At 53.4% G+C, this 18,893-nt stretch overlaps 1 protein-coding gene across 3 annotated transcripts in view; it reads right to left on the reverse strand.

Moving 5' to 3' along the window:
• LOC126866255 (box A-binding factor-like) overlaps positions 1-18,893 on the reverse strand; it is a 31,716-nt gene continuing 12,823 nt past the window's right edge. Inside the window, exons 2-9 of one of the 3 annotated variants that reach the window (XM_050619593.1) lie at positions 16,051-16,507; positions 14,452-15,792; positions 8,806-8,948; positions 8,394-8,723; positions 3,405-3,493; positions 2,025-2,287; positions 1,386-1,663; positions 1-1,302 (exon numbers count right to left, since the gene is read on the reverse strand). In XM_050619593.1, the coding sequence (XP_050475550.1) occupies positions 887-1,302; positions 1,386-1,663; positions 2,025-2,287; positions 3,405-3,493; positions 8,394-8,723; positions 8,806-8,948; positions 14,452-15,792; positions 16,051-16,507 (3,317 nt within the window). In that variant the 3' untranslated portion in view covers positions 1-886. Of the gene's footprint in view, positions 1,303-1,385; positions 1,664-1,757; positions 2,288-3,404; positions 3,494-4,004; positions 4,181-8,393; positions 8,724-8,805; positions 8,949-14,451; positions 15,793-16,050; positions 16,508-18,893 lie in introns of those variants that run through there. The other 2 variants (XM_050619592.1, XR_007689825.1) reach the window with 2 other exon arrangements.

Here is an 18,893-nt window from a genome sequence, read left to right on the forward strand (position 1 = left end):
TTCCGATTTAAATATCCCTTTTTATTTAAAAATAACCTATTTGATACAGCACACTTTGAAAATATATATCAACATGTTAAAACATAACGTGCGACATTTAGTCGCTGATCGTCGATATTCAGTCGTCGACATAATTACATTATCGTTATAAAATTACTATTTTCTGTATCGTATCGTGATATACATATATATATATATACGTCGTAGTGCAATTGAACGAGTCGAACGCAGCAAGGTGACGCGATGCTACAATTAGATCGCGATAGATAACGATTATTTTTAGTTTTCTAATGCTTTCGATTCGACGCGCACACAGCTCGCGCTTCGAATCTACGCTCGTTACTTTCTAATAACGTGTATTTCCTATTTACACAGACAGGATCCAACGGTCATTCTCGCAACCCAATCTTTCCCAACAACGTATATTCGGCAAAATTCTTACTTCATTCTACGTACGCGTAACGCCGCGAGTTCGCGCCTTACGAAACGTACTCGTATCTTCCATTCCTTTCGCCGATCTTAGGGGGTGTTATAACGGGTGTACGAAGGGTACACAAGTACGTCTTTTCGACGAATCCAACGATTCGTTTGCGCGTCTTTCGCGTCCATTCCATCGGTCGTTGTTCGAACAGCGAGCACGCACCGACGAGAGAACAGCCGGAACGAAAAGAAACGACGAAAGACATTTCCTTTTCGTTTTCGTTTCCTCTCGTTCGTCTCTTCTCGTCTCGCGAACCTCGACGAACGTTCGTCTCTCGTGCCCGATCGTCGAACGAAAACGTTCCTCCTTCTTCGCACCTCCTTCGAAATCACGATACGTCCTCGTCGGCCCCCTACGGCTACGTTGGAGATTCGTCGGCGTCGAACGTCGACGGATGAACGGACTTTACGACGATATCGAGACGACGGTAGGTCTGTCCAGGTGACCGTTGTCCAGGATAATTTTAGTGGCCGCCGTGTTGGGCGACGAATTGCCAAGCGTTACGATATGCGGGGAAGCGAGTTGATGATGATCGGGAGAATGACTCGCGGATAACATGACCGGCGATCGATTCGCGCAAGGAGGCGACGGGCACTCGACTTTCGGCGAGTGCGTCTCGAGTAGTTGCTGATGTTGATGCTGATGTTGATGCTGCTGTTGCTGCTGCTGCGGCTGTTGTTGCTGCGAGGCGATCATATCGTAATACATCTCCGACTGGTAGGAGACGATTCGGCTGGTCGACTGAGGACTGCCGTACAGATTGCTGCCGTAGCTTACCTGAGGCACTGCCGTATGGTTCATCCTCAATTCTCCGTACGTACCTGCGCAAACGTTGCAACGTGATGAACGAAATCTGCGAATAGCGCGGCGGCGTGGTACAACGACGCCAACGAGATATACTTACCTGGCTCCAATTTGACGTTGTTGTTGTTGTTGTTGTTGTTGTTGTTGTTGTTGTTGTTGTTGTTGTTGTTGTTGCTGCTGCTGTTGCTGCTGCTGGCGGTGGTGATGCTGGTGTTTCCGTTGTGACGAGCAGAGGTGCCGTGACTCGCGGAAACGCACTCTATCGTGGTAGACGTTCCCGAGCGCGTGGATTCGACTCGCGGTGCCATCATGCGAAGTCCTCGTCCGACTGGCATGGGCACGATATCACCGGGCCCAGGGACGAAACCGCGCGTATCTCTGTTAACAACAAAAATACACTCAAGCGTTAAAAGAAAGACGGAGATGGAGGTGGAGGATCGTCGGGAGCGTCGATCCGAGCTACGAAACGTACCCTGGTAGCCACCGGGGGGAGGGGGAGAGATTGGTGCCATTCGAGTTCGCTAGCGCGACTCTCTGGAGCCGAATCTACGCTGCTCTTTCGTGGTCCAAGGTGAAACAGCGTCGATTCGGCTTTAGCCTCGTATTTGATAGGCGTATTTAATAGCAGAATCTTCGACCAGGAATAGTCGTAACGTTCGGATCGAGTTCAACGATAACGAATCGTTCGACGGTCGTCGATAAATGTGCGGTATAAAAATCCGTATATCCGATAACGTACCCCTCGAGAACCACCTCACCGTTGCCTGTACAGGACGCTACGGTGCCGGCGATCGCCGTCGCATCGGTCGATTTCATCTTCGGCTTCCTCTTCCTGGTTTGAATGCTGTCCTTTTTCATAGCGTGAGGCCTGTTCACGCCGTGCAATTTGAAATAGAGCCCGCATGCGTTGCAAACGGGCTCACCTAACGTGTTCCTGCGCCATAACGACGTCATCGTCGTTTGGCAATTGCTGCACGATGTGCCCACTCGTCTCGAAGCGGACTGCGGACACACGAAATCTCGTTAAAACGCGTGCTAACTAAGCAGTAACTTGCGCACACGACTTGCACACGAAGAGAGAAAAACTTGAAAGAGAAGGGGCGAGAGAGGAGGAACGCGGGGCAGGGAGGTTGCGACGAGATATCGCCAAGAGCCTCTTCTCTTTCGTCCAAGTAGAAGAACGAGCGAACGAGCGGACAGACACTTATAAAAGAAGAAGCGAGACGGAGAAGGACGGGGAAAGCAAGGTGTGGATCGGGTTGAAAGAGATCTTACATCTACCGCCGTTTAACTTATGATCGATCAAGCCCGAACGCTGACTCGTGCGCGGCGATCGCCAACCGTTCGACGCGATCGGTACCGCGCGCGAGACAGCGTAATCGGCTATACCCTCTGCGAACGAAATCAAGCGAGCCTGCCGCCTACGACCACCCTCGATCGAGCGAGAACCGAGCGACGACGAGAGTCGACGAAGCGATTTCTTGGCAGTTTGTGGTCGCATCGACGAACGACGCGCTGCGTACACGCGTCTAGGTAAATCGGCGCACGTCGTCCGATCAGGCTACGCAGGATTTCGAAACGGAGCGCGATTCTACCATGGGTATAGTGGCACCTCGAAGCTACGACAAACGTTCGACCGGTAGTTGTTGCTACTTGCGAGCTACGCTGCAAAACAGAAGTCGTTTGTTCTACTCTCCGAGTCTTCGAGGGAAGTGCGTCAAGACGGAAGTAAAGCGAGCAATGGGAAGAGAAGTAACGGACGATGAGAATGATCAAAACAAGGTTATCGATGAAGCATGATCGACGTATGCGCGAACTAGATGATCGAAACGGGATCGAAATAAAACAGTAGAGACAAATATAGCCAACGACCGTGCGAGCGATAGAAACAGAAAGGAAGATGGAGAGGGAGAGGGAGAGAGAGAGAGAGAGAGAGAGAGAAAGAGAGGGCGGGAAAGAGAGACACAGAGCGACACAGAGAAAGAAACAGAGAGAGAGAGAGAGAGAGAGAGAGAGAGAGAGAAAGGAAGAATATACGCCGGATGTCACGTATGCACGGCGAGATGAACGAGATGAGCGAGCGAGTGAGTGAGTGTGTGTGTTGGGGGATGACACCTACCAAACGCCGGTTCGTCGATTTCTCCTCGACGGCGCGACGGGCGCCACTATACCCATAGAAGCCTTTGTAGAAATCGCCCTGGTCCGCCACTGAAACAGAGACAGGATGCCAAACGTTAGGGGTGCTTCTAGTCGTACGCGTGCGCGCCTAAAGCAAGCGGCGCCTCCAATCCTTTCGTTCTTTTCTCAGACGTGGAAAGTCGAAAAGAGCACGATGTCGAACCATCGGTCCTCCCGATGCGCTACCATCGCGTAGCGCGCGTCTGTTCGCGCGTACCGTTCTTGAATCGCGGATTACCGCCCGATCCCCAACTTGCTACCGCGCGTATGGCAAAACCATGCATCGTAGGCCCATTTCGGACTCGGGCGAATTTCCACACAGGCTCCTCTGTTTTCTATGTGTACGCGGCACCGCTCTCCCGGCTACCAACTTTCTCCTCCCCTTTCCGATTGCGAACGGAGAAAATGGTCGCGCGAGAGCGGCAAACGACAAACAGTGCGATGCCAAGCGCGCGTTCGCGCTCTCGACGAGAAACTCGCCGATCCAGCGTTCCCGCGACCGCTTAGCCGGCCGTCGTATCTCCTTCCATTTCTTCCTTACCAATCGCCGTGGCTGCTTCACCAAGGGTCGATTCATTCCGTTCATCTTGTGGTAGAGACCGCACGCGTTGCACAGGTAGTGGCCCGTACCGTCTCGTCGCCAAAGCGGAGTGGAAATTGCGCCGCAATTTACGCACTCGCGTCCCTCCGTAAAGTATTCCGCCTCGATGTTGTGCACTGTGCGATTTGTACAGTTTCAATATCGAATCTTCGTTCGTCGTGCCGCGCCTAAGCAAGCGGCCATCGATGTTTTCCGTATTCGGTCGGTTTTTCCCTCCGTGAAATTTACCCATCGGAGACCGGCGATTTCGAAATCGCGTGATTTCACCTCGAAACGGTTGAACGTTGGAGAAGCAGGAGAGAAGAAAAGGACGCGACAGGGATACGCGAAAGCACGCTGCTTTGCACGCGCCAACGATCCGACGCGTCCGACGACGAACGCCTGGCCGGAGAAAGTACTTTGAACGCGAAACGCCCGCAGCCACGTGGTTTCCAAGGTATTTCGTGGAAAATACCCGCGGCGATCGTCGATACCGAAAAATTTCGTTTTTCTATTTTTCCATCGCTCGCAGGCAATCGTGCGACTTTTATCAGAGACGCGCGCGCGCAACCGCAACTTTCACCAGCGACGATTCTACCAAGCGACTCTCGCGCCGAGATTCGTCGAAATTCGCCAAAGTTCGTTAAAATTACGCGGAAATTCGCGAATTCGTGTCCCGTCGATCGAACGGAAAACAGACGCGAAACGAGAAACAAAGGCGAAACGCGCGCCGGGGAAGGATACAGGAAACGTAGGAACGCGCGACAAAGGATGTCGAGGGATATGGCGTTATCGGAATTTCCGCTGTTTCTCGATAACAATAACCAGCGGTCGTTGCGAGTACGCGCGACGTGTACCGCTACGTCCAGCTATTTAAATACGTCACGACGACGAACGGTATATCGTTGGCACGCGTTTCCACCATCGTTGCTGCTATTACCGAAGAAAAGAAAAAAAAAAAAAAAAAAAAGGACGAGATACGAGATCGACGAAGCGACGAACGTCGACGAGAGACGTAACCACGACGAGATTCGGTCTCGCGTTACTCTCCGAGACGGCGACATCGAAACGAGAAGAGGACGAAAAGGTCGGCGTACCGGTAGTCGCGTATCCGGCAGAAACGGGACTGGGAAGCAATCGGATATCGTATATTAGTAAGCAAAATGTAGCTGACGTCAGCTGCCATCATCTTACGATCTCCAGCCGCTCTCAACGATGCGATACCGAGACGCGAAGAAACGGAGAAGCCGGACAGGCGGAGGAAACGCGCAAAGACGCGGAAAGCGTCTTCTTTCCGACGCGTTTTTAACTAGCTTACGAGAATTACGATGTACGCTTCTCGCGGATTCTGTTTGAACGAAGGGTACGAGAGCGGTCGGTAACGTTATCCCTTTGCAGGGCCGACGTCGTTGCGACAGAGAGACAGCGATGAAGCGGATCATCGTCGGTGTGTGCCCGCACGGAAATGCTAGATATTCTTCGTCGTAACCGAATATTCGACGATGACCGAGACGCCATACACGCACGCACGCACGCACACGCGCGCACACACACACACAGGGAAGATGACGAAGCGACGGGGAATGAGAATGGCAGAGTCTAATTACTTGACGAAGCAGTGCCGTAAGGGCAATCGCGAGCCCTCCTCCTTTTATCGAGAGGGTGAGAGGGAGCGGAAAGCTAAGGTACGCGTCCAACGAACAACGCTACGATACGCGAGATACGTAAAAGCGGGATGGTACGAGGAGAATCGATGCGAAAAAAAGGGGGCAAGCGAACGCGTACGATTCGGGATAGAAGAGACGACGCGGAGAGACGGGAGAAAGCCGAAAACGGGACGGTGAAAAAACGAAACGCACGAGCTCGCGAGATCGTTGCGATAAAGAGAGAAGCGATTCGAGCGTACTCGAACGGAAAAGGCCACGTGTGCGTGCAGTTCAGGTTGGTGGAGAGCGCGAGCAAAGAGAGACGAAACAGGACAGGACACGTCGAAGCGTCGACTCGACGAGGTCTGGCGAGCAGAGTCAAAGTTAAACCGAGAGCAGGCGCGTGGTCGATCGTAGAGATTCGCCCCGTCGTCGTTCTTCGTTCGCGCGGACGAGCCTCGAGACTCGACTCGTCGCAGACGCGCGTTCCAAAACCACTCGAGATCCGCGGTATGTTAAAAGCCCCATATTCCTGGTTCCCCTCGGCTTTCGGCTAAAGTAACGAGCTCGGCTCGCAACCGCACACGCATCGGCTCGCTTTCCAAAAGAACCACGCGCGCACGCCACTTAAAAAGCTTTCGACTCGACTTTCTTCTCCGTAGACGGAGCCTCTGGCTGGCGTTCCGAGATGCGAGCCGCGTGCGTCCCACCGCGCACGCACGTCGCCATACACCGTCGCTGGTAGTCGTCGACGGTTGGTCGTCGTTGGATCCACGGACGAACCTTCGATCGAAACTCGAAACGAACGCGAGCCGACGCGACGGACGCAACGACGAAAGGCGGCGCAGCTGCGAGAAACAGCCGCTAGAGTTTTTTCTCTCGTTGGCCTACGAGAATCGAAGCATCTACGACGTCGATCGGAATAAAAAAAAAAAACAATCCGCGCGACCTTTTGAACCGGTCGAGCCGTCCTTCGTCGAGATTGCGCCGTGTGATGCACTCGACGCGGACGTTATCGCGGCGGCCGTCGTTATTACAATAACGCGGCGTAAAAATAACGATCGTCGAAAGCACGGATTTACACCGATCTCGAATCGCAAACAAAACACTTTATCACGCGAACGCAAACGAACCGAAACGATCGACGACTTTGCGTCGTTCGGTGGTCGCGCTCTCGCTTAACCGTGCACGCGTGTTCGCTGTCACCGCGAAATAGCCGCGCGACCATAGAAAACCGTTTCTCTCTTCGACAGAGATCGTTGCGGCGTTCTTCGGCAACGAACGCGCGTTCCATGTTCTATCCGTGCAGAGAGTTCGACTCCGACTAAAACGCGATCGCGATTCGCCGTCGAACTTATCTAAATTTTGCGGTCCCGGAACAAGATTAGATACATAAAACTCTATTATCGTTGCTTCTGTATCGCGCATAGACAAAACTAGATTGGAAGTGCGCCTGTTGTCTAGGTCATGGTCGCTGTATATCAACGCCTCTTTCGATACCGAGCACGACGATCGTAGCGCGCGTACCACGCGGATCGCGACCAACGTCCCACGCGGCGAACGCACCCGGTCGTTGCGTCGCGAAATCGTCGCGTTCGTCGATCTTCTCCGTTCGCGAAGACGCGACCGAGAAACGCACGGTCGTCGTTTTCAGAGACGAAACGAGCACCGTGTCATCGGTCACGCCTCGGCGACCCGTGCAACCGATAAAAGTCTCGTCTCGAGCAGATAACCACGAAAATTCGTACCATCGGCCGTACCTATCCCTTCGTTGCGCGAGCGTACGCTCGCGCGAGCGCCAAGTACGTTTCCACTCGTCGTATTTTGCGCGCAAGATAACGCGAGATGCGCGCGAGGAGAGGCGAGAAGGGAGGCGAAACTTCGCTTTAATCGACGTATAAACCAAATACTTGGACTACGGAACGATGAAAGAGGGCGGAGGGGGCAGAGAGAGGAAAGAATGGAAGAAAACAAGAGAGGAAAGGAGGAAACGGAGGAGAAGTCGGGAAACGAGAGAAACTGTAACGCGATATTCTTTTTTTTTTTTTCAGGCGCAGGGGACTTGATTTCGGCCCACCGACGTCGCCGTGCGGTCGAAAAAATTTGTCACGACTCGCGTGCTCGCGCTCTGCCCTCTCGCTCGATCGCTCGTCCCCCTTTGCCTCTGGACGTTCGTTCGACGAATTAGTAAGCAGCGAGAGGAACGAACGGGTCCGATCGAATCCTTTTCTCGTAATTTACGAGAGCCTGCAACACGATGCAGCTGGTGCGTGTCGCTGTTCCTTCGCGCTCCTCCCTGATCGTCGTCATCCACGACGATTTATCGTTTTTTTTTTTTTTTTTTTTTTTTTTTTCCGAAACTCGTCCACGGGCAGCCGTAACGCGACACTTTTCGTCTTTCGAGCGACACGGACGGCCAGCGAGTCGACGATACGCGTAAACGTAAATGCCGTTTGACGTCGAGCCGTTTGTTCGCGCGGAATCGTTCGAGCAGCGTGTTCGCGAACGAGCGCTTGGCAAGTGACGACGCGTGAGGAATCGAAGGAACGAAGGGAAAGGAACGAGGGAGAAAAGAGGAGAGGGGAAAGGGGTCGAAAGGAAGAAAAACGGGGTGAGACGAAAGCGCGATTCCAAAGGGAGGAGAAAACACCCGACGAAGAGTAGAGAGAAAAGAAAACGCAAGAGACGAAGGAAGCGTACTTACTTGTGCTAAGGCTGGCAGTGGCTGTCAGCTGATGTTGCGCCGGGGTCGACGGAGAGTTGACAACGGGTTGTCGCCTGGAAGGAGCGGCATATTGAGTGGCCAGGGTGTCGTTCGAAGGCGAACCGTAGCTCCAGGTCGAAGGTTCCACGGTGGCTCCTACTCCGCTGGTGTTTTGCTGCGTAGAATAAGAGGGGCTGTATCCTCGAAAACTCGGCCGACCGCAGAACGGTTGCGAAAAGGCTGGCAGGGCCTGATGAGTCACCGTACCCGAGGATTTGCCGCTGCTGCCGTAATCCTCCGAAATTGCGGAAAGGCCTGTCGTCCCTAAGCCTGTCGTTCGAAATATCGGTCGTCGATCAATCTTCGTCCTCGCTCGCTCTTCGTTCGTCGTCGAATACCACGATAAACTTACCTTGAGCGTTCCATAATTGCTGCGGCGTGGCTGTCAATTCCGTGGGGTTGCCGGTCATGTAAGGAAGTCCGTAAGCACCAGCGGTTCCTGTCGCGCTAGCCGCGGCCATACCGGTCACACTGCTCATCGAACGATACAACGGACTGAAACAACACGATGATACACGCTCGATCGTACAGGCTGCATGTTTAGCGAGGAGAGCAGCAGCCCGGCCGAGGATGATGCACACGCCCCTGCCCTTGGGAATTCGTACGATCCGATTTGATTTACGATCGGGTCGAGGCAAAGAGGAAATTCGAAAGAGGAAAGGGGGTGGGGGGACGAACGAAAGGCATACACGACGGAAAGCAAAAAAAGGAAACCTCGGCGACACGGGCTCGCTAATGTTTCGCGGGAGACCGGAAACCGAAGAACCGTTCTCCGATCCATCGGGCCGTAAATGCGGGCGCGTGCCGAGGCAGGACGTTTTTCGATGTTCTTTTCCGACTGAACACTACCCGGAACACAACTACTCCATTACCATTACCATTACGGTGGCTATTAACGCTACCGTTACCATTAGCGTAACGACCCCCCTACGTCTACCTGAGTTTTGACGACCGTACGACGGAAAACCGTACGATGCGAGACACGAGGCGCCTTCCAAAGGATTTCCAAAATGCCAGGCCGCTTACGGACGATCGTCCTTGTCGTTGTCGTCGTTGTCGTCTTCGTCGTCGTTGTCTTCGTAGTCGTCGTCGTCGTAGTCGTCGTCGTCGTTGTAGTCGTCGTCGTTACTTTCCCTGCGAGAACGATAAACGCAGTTCGGCTGCTGGCGAAACAGACCTGGCGAAAGAGTTCCGGTTCGCGCAGCCGTTGCGCAACGCGAATGGCACGTGTCTCGCGATGCTCGAACCGTCACGATTTCCAACAATAACGTCCAATTCAACGTCACACACGTACGTCTCTCTGTCCGAGCTCGATCTTCGCGCTCGATCGCCTTCTTTATCGCGTATCTTTATCGCGGATCGGGGCAACGCGTCGAACGCTGGCGGACACGTCGTCGATCGAACGACACAAAGCAAACCGAGAAACGCGCGACCTTCGCGTTTTCTCACGACTCGTCCGACACGTACCGCTCGATCGGTACGTGCTCATCGGACGATTCGCGTATTCTCCCGGAACGATTTCCAACAAAACTGGCTCGAGCAACGGTATTCGCGGTAATGGAAACATCGATAACCGAACAACCTCGTCCTTCGAAACGATATATCGTTGCCGTTTGCGAATGCAAAAACGAAAATCATCCGACGACGAGTCGCGAGGCGAGCGCGAACAAACACGAGAAAGGTCGAGCTGCGTTCGATGAAAATACGCAGAGAGAGAGAGAGAGAGAGAGAGAGAGAGAGAGAGAACACGGACGATTCGATACGCGTCGTCGTCTCTCGTCACGGTTGCTCGCGTCTCGAACGTTTCACCTGGAATCGCGCTTCCACTTCCCTGTCTTGGTCGTCGTCCACGGCACTTTTCTCTCATTAACCAGGTGTCTGCCAGCTTCCTCGTGCCGTTTCGAGTCGACGGACGTGGACAAGGGTAAACGAGAAAGGAAAGGATACGTGCCCGTGGCACGTGTTACGCGCTCGTAACTTCCACGACACGACTGGGTGCAACACCGACGTCCGTGTCCGAGGTTCCGAGTACCTTCGTTTCGCGAGTCACTCGGGCGACGACGTCTCCTTCCAGAGTCATCCGTTGCAACTTGAATTCGCGTCGATCCTCTGTCGATCGAATTTATCGAGGCGGATCGATCGAATTTATCTCCGCGATATATTTACATACGACGTTACACGCATCGATAGACGGATCGGTCGATTCGAAACGCGGGTTCGAAGAAAATTCTATTTAGTTGACCAACGGTGACCCGACACGCAACCTAATCGGAAATCGAAACCGCGAGGCGACGCGTACCAACGCACGTCCCCGGAACCTTCAATAACCGGGCGATCGGATTTCTTCCAAGTACCATCTCGAGAGACTCTCTCTCCCCGCGCTCTTTCCTCCAATTGCCGCGATTCTCCGGCCGCACCAAGTTCCAACGGATCGCCATAGATCCGCTCTTTCTCTCCGAGCGCACCGTCAAAGCGAGAGAAAAGCGAAAGGAAAGGAGATATTTCGGTCGGGTCGCGAAGAATGCAGATATCGCGAAACTCAATCTAGAAGGTCGGTAGCGACAGGGTTATAGCCCCTGTTACCGGATCGCTATCTGAATCCACCGAGCCGATAAGCCCTGCCGCTTCTCACGATAGCGCGCCACGTCTCGTGGTGGGAAGAGATCCGAGGTCCGCTAAACTCCGCCGATGGGAGCTTCTTCGTGACGTGGACCGTACTACACGGTGTACCATGATACCGCGATATATCGCCAACGCGATGATCTTCGAGACGAATCGGCTGCGTTAGCAACGACTAGCGTGCCAGTCTGGAGAAACGTTTGGACGTTCGAGTCGCGAATGAAAATCCCGTTTTCCCTGCGTAGTCGCAGCGTGCCGCGCGCTCGGCCCGCGACGACCACCTTCCACCCAAAGTCGAGACTCGCGCCGTTTATTTACGAGCAATATTTTCGCAACCGTTATCGGTTCCCCGTTTACTTTGTTTTCGTTTCGCGTTCGCTACGAAGCACCGATAAAAACGAAACGTCGCTCGAACGATACAACTGCGAAGGAGGGAAGGGGTTACTACATCGCAGTGCGGTAAAACGAGAAGCAACGTGGAACGTGGCAGGACTATTTTTGCCAGGAAAACGAGCCACGCGGGTAAAAGGATGGGACGAAGACGAAGAGGACGAGCACGAGAACCCGAGCGAACACGGAAAACGAGAATCGCCGCGAGACGACGAACATCGCCGATAGCCTGGAAAGCGACATATGCCACGATTCCGACGTCGAACGTCTTTGTCCCTCGATCTTGCCTGGTCGGCGCCGCGATCTCTCGAAAGGAAACGAACAGCAAGACCAACGAGAGAACCAAGCAAGAGGTAACGTTTATCGAAAACACTCACTGCATAACGTCGTTCGCGTGGTCGTGCGAAAGGACCTGGAGACCCTTTGCTAGTTCGCGACTCGTTCGGTCTTCCTCCGCCCTTCTTGATCTTCGTGTTCTCGCTTCTCGCTATATTCCGGCAACTAAACTCGGACGCGAGAACCGAACGCGATCTCGTTCGACGATTCTTTCGCCGAACAGAAGACGGACAACGCGTACTTACGGGAAACGTACGACGCGAATGGCGTTCCAGGTCCTCGAACGTGGTCAGGATTTCCCCTTCCGTGAATCTCTCCCTTCCTTCGTTTCTTTTCTACGTTCGTTCGCCTCCCCTCTCGCGATACCTCGCTCCCGCCCTCGATTAACGCTCTCTCGCGCGTTCTTTTCAACTCCCCACCACCGTTCCGCGCTTCCCGATCTACCACCGATCCTGCGACCGTCGACCGTCGACCGCCGACCGCCGACCGCTTCTCCTGGTCTCTTATACCTGATCTTGTTTCTTCCTAGTCTTCCCCTACGAGTCAGCTTACGTCGGAGAAGCGACATGCCGACGAAAACCTACGATACGGATAACGAAGCTGCCTATATAATACTACGCGTAGTAAGTAACCGCACGTGTAGGTGCTTGCACGAAACGATCGTGCCATTGATAACTATCGTCAGCGACGCGATAATTCTGCCAACGAACCGCGTCTCGCGTTGCGCGAAGAAAAGCTTGAGAAAAAAAAAAAAGAAATAGCCGCGAGTAGCCGTCTCGAGTTACTTTCATTCACGAGGATCGATCGCGTTCGTACCGCTCGAGTAAAAAAACATTAGGCGTTGCTTCGCGTCGCTCTTTCGTCGCATCCGTCGCCGTTTCGATCTGCCAGTTTTTCTCGTCTATTCCGTTTACCACGAGAGTTTGAACGACCAAGAACTACTACCACTTACGAACGACGTATATCGCGCGTCGTACGTCTGCCCCACCCTCTCGATCCTCGGACGCAAGAACGCGTTCTTTCTCGAGTCTGTCGCCATCGTCGTGTCACACGATACCAAAAGGTTTCTCGGAACGCGATGGGTACGACTCTGTCGGACTGTAAACCCTGCGCGATGATTCACGATGACGAACTTTGCGTCAAAGATCAACGATTACTGGCTGCTTACATATTACGTACGCGTCTTTTTTTCGTTCCCGACTATACCTATGCCGCAACACGTCCAACGAATTACGTACGAACGAATAACGGACGAGTAACGAACGAGTAACGGACGAGCAACTGACGAGTAACGACCGAGTAACTGGCAGGTAACGAATGAGTAACGACCGAGTAACTAGCGAGTAACGACCGAGTAACTGGCAGGTAACGAATGAGTAACGACCGAGTAACTAGCGAGTAACGACCGAGTAACTGGCAGGTAACGAATGAGTAACGACCGAGTAACTGATGAGTAACGAATGACTAACGACCAAATAACTAATGAGTAACAACCGTGTAAATGACGAGTAACGAACGAGTAGCGTGGTTTCTTGGGCGGCCCGCAGAGAGAATCGAAAAGAGGAGAGAAAAACAACGGGGTTACGAGATCGTGGACAGTAAGCGAAGAGGAGATTTTACGTCATCTCGGCTCTTACAATTAGAGCGATATAATCACGGCAACGAGATATATCCCGCAAAAAGAGAAACGAAAAGCACGGATTGTCCTCTGCACCCGAACTTTTCATATCTAAATTCGAAGGTCGTGGCCTCTGTGCACGCGCACAGAGCATGAGGAAATCGACAAACACGAAAATGGCCAAGGAGCTGGAGCGCGCGTTACGCATGCGTGTACTCTGTGAAACCGAGCCCACGAGATTTCGAGTTGGCCGTTTTACGAATCGAAGAGCATCGACGAATCGGAAAATGCAACGCGCGTAATCGACGCGGCTGCCGATAACGTTTCGTTCTGCCGACGCGCGAGACACGGACAACGCGCGCGATCGAAGAATCGTTTCTATCGGAGTCAATAAACTCTTATCGCGACAGCGTGAAGAGACCGAGCTCCGGTTCTGGTACAAATCCTATGCCGTACTCGATTCGCGAGACTCGCGTCGAGGCGTGCGAATTTCTCGCCTATCCTCGGACGAAAGAGGAACGTACGGTCGCGCCGCGCACGTTGCAAAATTCAAGCGGACGTAAAACGATCGATGGAAAAAAAAAACGTTCGGAGGACGAGCGGTGACGACAACGGCGGCTCGTGCCTGGACGAATCATCGGCAAACACCAAAGGACGTTGTGTTCATTTTCACAAAACTGTTAGCATAGGGCCGCCGAGGCGTCACACCGTATTCCATCGTCGGTTCAGCTTTATTTTTGGTTTTGTATCGCCTACGTATACAATACTCGAGGAAACACGAAGCGTGCATCCCATAAGCCGCCGTGTAAATACGCTTGCGGACGGTAAACCTTCGAGCGGGTATTCACGTCCTACGACCACGCGCGGTTCTTGCGCCTGTCTTACGGCGCAGCAACGCATCGCCGGATGGGACCTTGCGATTTCTCCATTTAACGGTCGAACGGCGTAACGTCTGGACGGAACGGAGCGCGGTCGTACCATGCTGTCGTCGTTGGTCGAACGGACGGAAAAACAGAAAGCGTACCCACTACTAACCTGGAAAGCGGGCCTGTAGGCGAATGCGGCGTCGACGAGCCTGTCTCGTGATCTTGATGATGATGAGGCGTTCCTACAGCGTGATGAGCGTATATCGAGTCCATGTACAGCTGATCGGATACGCGATCGCTGGTGTCCTGGCCGAGACCGTGGTTGGCCTGAACCGAAGACGGTGGCTGCATAGCGGTCAAGTGAGCGTACGATTGCCTACCGTGATCGCTCGGGCTGTATCCTCCTCCCTCCGATTGTCCTTGACGGTGAGGCGACGACAATTGTTGATCGTCGTGCGGACTGCGACTGGAACCCGGTGAACTGCCCGTTCGGAGAGTCGGTGAACCTCCGCCGCCGCTGCCAGTACCACCGCCACCATTACCCTCCGCGCCACCGCCACCTCCGCCCCCGCCATCCGCACCGCCGTTGTTACCGTTACCGGCAGCTCCTCCACCTCCGCTCGCCCGTATCTGATGTTGGAGGTACGCGGCATCCGGTAACACTTCTTCCAAGTGGTGATGATGATGATGATGATGGTGACCGTGCTGTTGTTGATGGCCGTCGTTCGCACCGACGTCGCTGGCCGAACTGGTCGCACCGGTGGTGCTGAGATTCGGAAACAACATACCAAGGGTAAAATCCCCACGAGCGCCCCTCATGGCTGCGGTAATTCCACTCGTTCTCTCCGTATCCTCGTCCGTCTCTTGATGCGGCACCGATTGCGAGTGAGAGTGCGAGTGCGAGAGCGAATGCGAGTGCGACTGTGCTTCTTGTTCCTCCAAGTGACGATGACTTGCCGAAGAGAGCACCACACTTTGTTGGGTCGTGTCCGATTGTAAGTGCTGCTGCTGCTGCTGCTGTTGGTGATGATGGTGCTGTTGATGGTGATGGCGCTGAGAGTGGTGGTGGTGATGGTGCTGGTGGTGGTGGTGATCGGTCGCGGTCGGCGAGAGCGACTCGCTACCATAACGATGCATGGTAGAGCGAAGCGCGTGACTGGCGTCCCGATTTTCCTCCGACAACGCGCAGACCTCGCCCGACCGTCCGTTATCCCCACCCTCGGTAACCGATACTTCTCTCGCCCCTAGCTGAACGTACTCTGACCGATGGTGTTGGTGTTGGTGTTGGTGTTGGTGTTGGTGTTGGTGGTGGTGGTGGTGGTGGTGGTCGTGGTCGTAATCGTAGTGGGGGTTGTGGAGGTGGTGGTCCTGCTGCGGCTGCCTACGCTGCTGTTGTTGGTGATGCTGCTGCTGGTGAAGGGGTTGGGAGACCTGTTGCTGTTGTTGCTGCTCCTCCTGTTTCGAGGAATCGCCGCCCCCGTACTCGCTCGAATCCTGATCGCGATAACCCCTTGACAACCGACACACGATAATTCGTTAATATTTCGCGTTTGCCTCGACGCTCGAACGTGCCGCGATCGTTTCGCTCAGCGAACGAGAACGATGCCGCTTGCTTGTATCGCTCGATTTCGTCGCTTCGAGATCAAGGACGGATCGTTGAACGCGATTACTCGACCGAGCGACGTAACGTGACGCGTCGAAACGATTCGCCCGAGACCTGCTGCGCCCCTACTCGTGGTCGAACGCCCCTAGATACCCAACTGCTCACCTTTCTCCGACGTCGGAATCCTGGCTGACGAAGTCGAGCGAGTGCACGCCGTAAGCGGCGTCCACGTCGTTTTCCTGTTCCGACGAGACGAGAATCGTAACCACCGGTTCGGCGTTACTCGCCTCTTCGACCGCGCCATTTTCAATTTCCTGCTGTCCCGCCTCCAGCCCGCCTACCATGTCCCCGCCTTCTTCGGTTCCATGCTTTTCGTAAGGTAACTGTTGGTGGCGTTGCGGTTGCCGTTGTCGTTGCCTTTGCCGTTCCCTCTCCTGGTCGTCCAGTTGTTGCTGTTGTCGAAAAAGTTGCGCGGCTACCGATCTGCCGCTCTCGATTCGCATCAGCCTGATCGATTCTTGGTCGTCGTACCCTTCCACGCTATCCCCGACCGCTTTCGCGCATCTCGTCTTCCTTCCCGTGGCGTAGTCCGCCGCCGTGTCGTCCATGTACTCCGTCAACTCTGTCAACAGCAATGCAAAGGATCGCCTAAACCAAACGATCGATCGACCGAGCGAACGACGAGGCTCGATTTCTCCGATCGTCCAAAGCATCGTCGATTTCGCAAAATCGTACCAGCATTCGCTTTCGATCTTGCGAACCACGCGACAGCGTCGTCGCTGCCGCGTATCGTAGTAATCGCGGTACAACGAAAACCGGCCGACCGATGCACGATCGATCGATTAGATGGAAAATGTGCTGCTCGAGGCGTTTCGATGACACACGCCAACAAACTGTTGCTAACCGCTACGGTACAAAAATAACCATTCGTCGCCGTTATCTGTAGCTCGTTAGCGATCGTGCAAACTCGCTCACATTCTCCTCGTATATATGATTTTACGCGTTTGCGCTTTGCATCGGTCTTCGTATTTTTCAGCTCTGGAAAACAGAGAACTAGCCGACGCGCCTGGCCAGGTGCCAATGGACAAGAGAAAAAGAAAGAAAATTGAACCTCGGCTCTGCTATACTATCCTGTATAGTGTGTATACTACCCTGTAGTAGTATAGTAGTAGGGTAGACCAAATATTCTTCGATCGCGTTCTTTCTTTTTTCTACTTTCCCTCCCTTTCCGTCTTCGTTCTCTCTCTCGATCGGTTTCACAGGAAACACCGTTTACCGGCTGTCCCTGTACGCACAACCTCGTCTTATCGAGATACATCGTCCTTATCGAGGGCGATACACGTGTACGATCGGAAAAAGCAACGAAGTCGTTTCGACGATCGCTACGGACGCTACGTTCGAACCGCGGAGGCAGAAGGGGGAAATTCACGGGGGGTTGAAACAGCGATTAGAGGATTGAGAGGAAAGGGGTGAAGGAAAGACGAAGAGGATGAGAAGCTGAAAGGAGATGGGAGGAGAAGACATCGACGGAGGCGGAGGCGGTGACGAAAGTATCGGAGGCGGAGGCGGAGAGATACGTTAACGGAAGCATAAAACACAGGCAAATGCAAAGGTACGAATGTACGTACGTGAGTTTTGAGAGGAAAAGCGAGACACTTGGCGGAAACTTCGTGAACGATCGAAACGGTATCTGTGCGCGGTATCTGTGCTCGAAAGACCTGTGTCGTCGGTTAACATTCAACCGACCTTATTGACGCTAGTTAATCGAATTGGAAAGGTCAGGTTCGCTGGATTATCTGACGTTGCTTCGTTCCATCGCGACTCGCCAATTCTATCGAAAAAGTGTTTATATATTTTTCGCTAAGAGTTCAAAGACGAAGCGACGTTTGGAATAATGGAATTGACGCGTCGATAACGGAACTTCGTTATTGCGTGTTCGAATCGGCTACGATCGGATCGAATCGAATCGTATGGAGTCTAGTCGCGTCAATGAGACAGCGTATAGGAGCGCGGAGTTGCGCGAAGACGCAAAAGTCACGACCCCGATTAATCAATCTGCACGAAGAAAATATACGACGCGGCGCGAACCACCGAGAAACCTCTTTCTCGCTCGCGTTGCGAAACCAAATCGCACCATATCGGTCACGAACCTATCGCTGTTCCATCCTGTTGCCTGTCTCACCTATTCCATTAATTGCTGGTAGAGTCGTGGCGTGCAATCGCGGATCGATCTCTCCGACATCGTTTCCCTCCGTCTCGTCCTTTTGTCGTTTAGCCAGTGGCTATGGACGAGTATCGGCTCGTTACACGCGTACGCGAAAAGACTACGAGAGACCACCCTTGCGCGTTATACATAGGCGCGTCGTAAATCGCGGCCGAGAGCCGTCGAATATTTCATCGTTCTTTCGCTGCGCGGTTCTTACAATGCTCTCAGCCAAAGAAACGAGGTTAACGTTCCCCATAGAAGTGGTAGCGAGGAAAGAGATTCCGTTGGCCGAGCGGAAGACGTTTTGTACAACGGGGGCAGAGGTTGCTCTTATCTTCTTGGCCCCATAAAAACGTTCACTGTTATCCGCAACGTAGACGAGCAAGACGGCGCACATCGATGCGGTTTACGACGAGATTTTCAGAGATTGAATAGTCCCTTTATCTCGACCTTCTTCATCCTCCGCCCGTTTCTCGCTCCCTCCTTCTCGCCCTATCCTTTTCGTCCCATCTTCTCTGCTCTTATTTTCCCTTCTTTCCTTCCTTTATCCCTTTCCCATGATCTCGCCGCTTCCTCCGAGAATACACTTTACGATGCGATAAAATAACTTTGTTTCGACTCATCGATCCCTATTTACGAGTAGATATGCAATAAGAGGATGATAGACGCGAGCATCGATACGGTACAGTCGCTGGGGAACAACAAGACGAACGCGTGGATATATACGAAAAGTACGTTGGTTCGTGCGCTCGATTTGGCTAAGGCTAGCGTAGACCTCCCTCGTGAAACCGTGGGTCGACGC

Source organism: Bombus huntii, chromosome 6, assembly GCF_024542735.1.
Source record: "Bombus huntii isolate Logan2020A chromosome 6, iyBomHunt1.1, whole genome shotgun sequence".
NCBI classification, from domain to species: Eukaryota; Metazoa; Arthropoda; class Insecta; order Hymenoptera; family Apidae; genus Bombus; species Bombus huntii.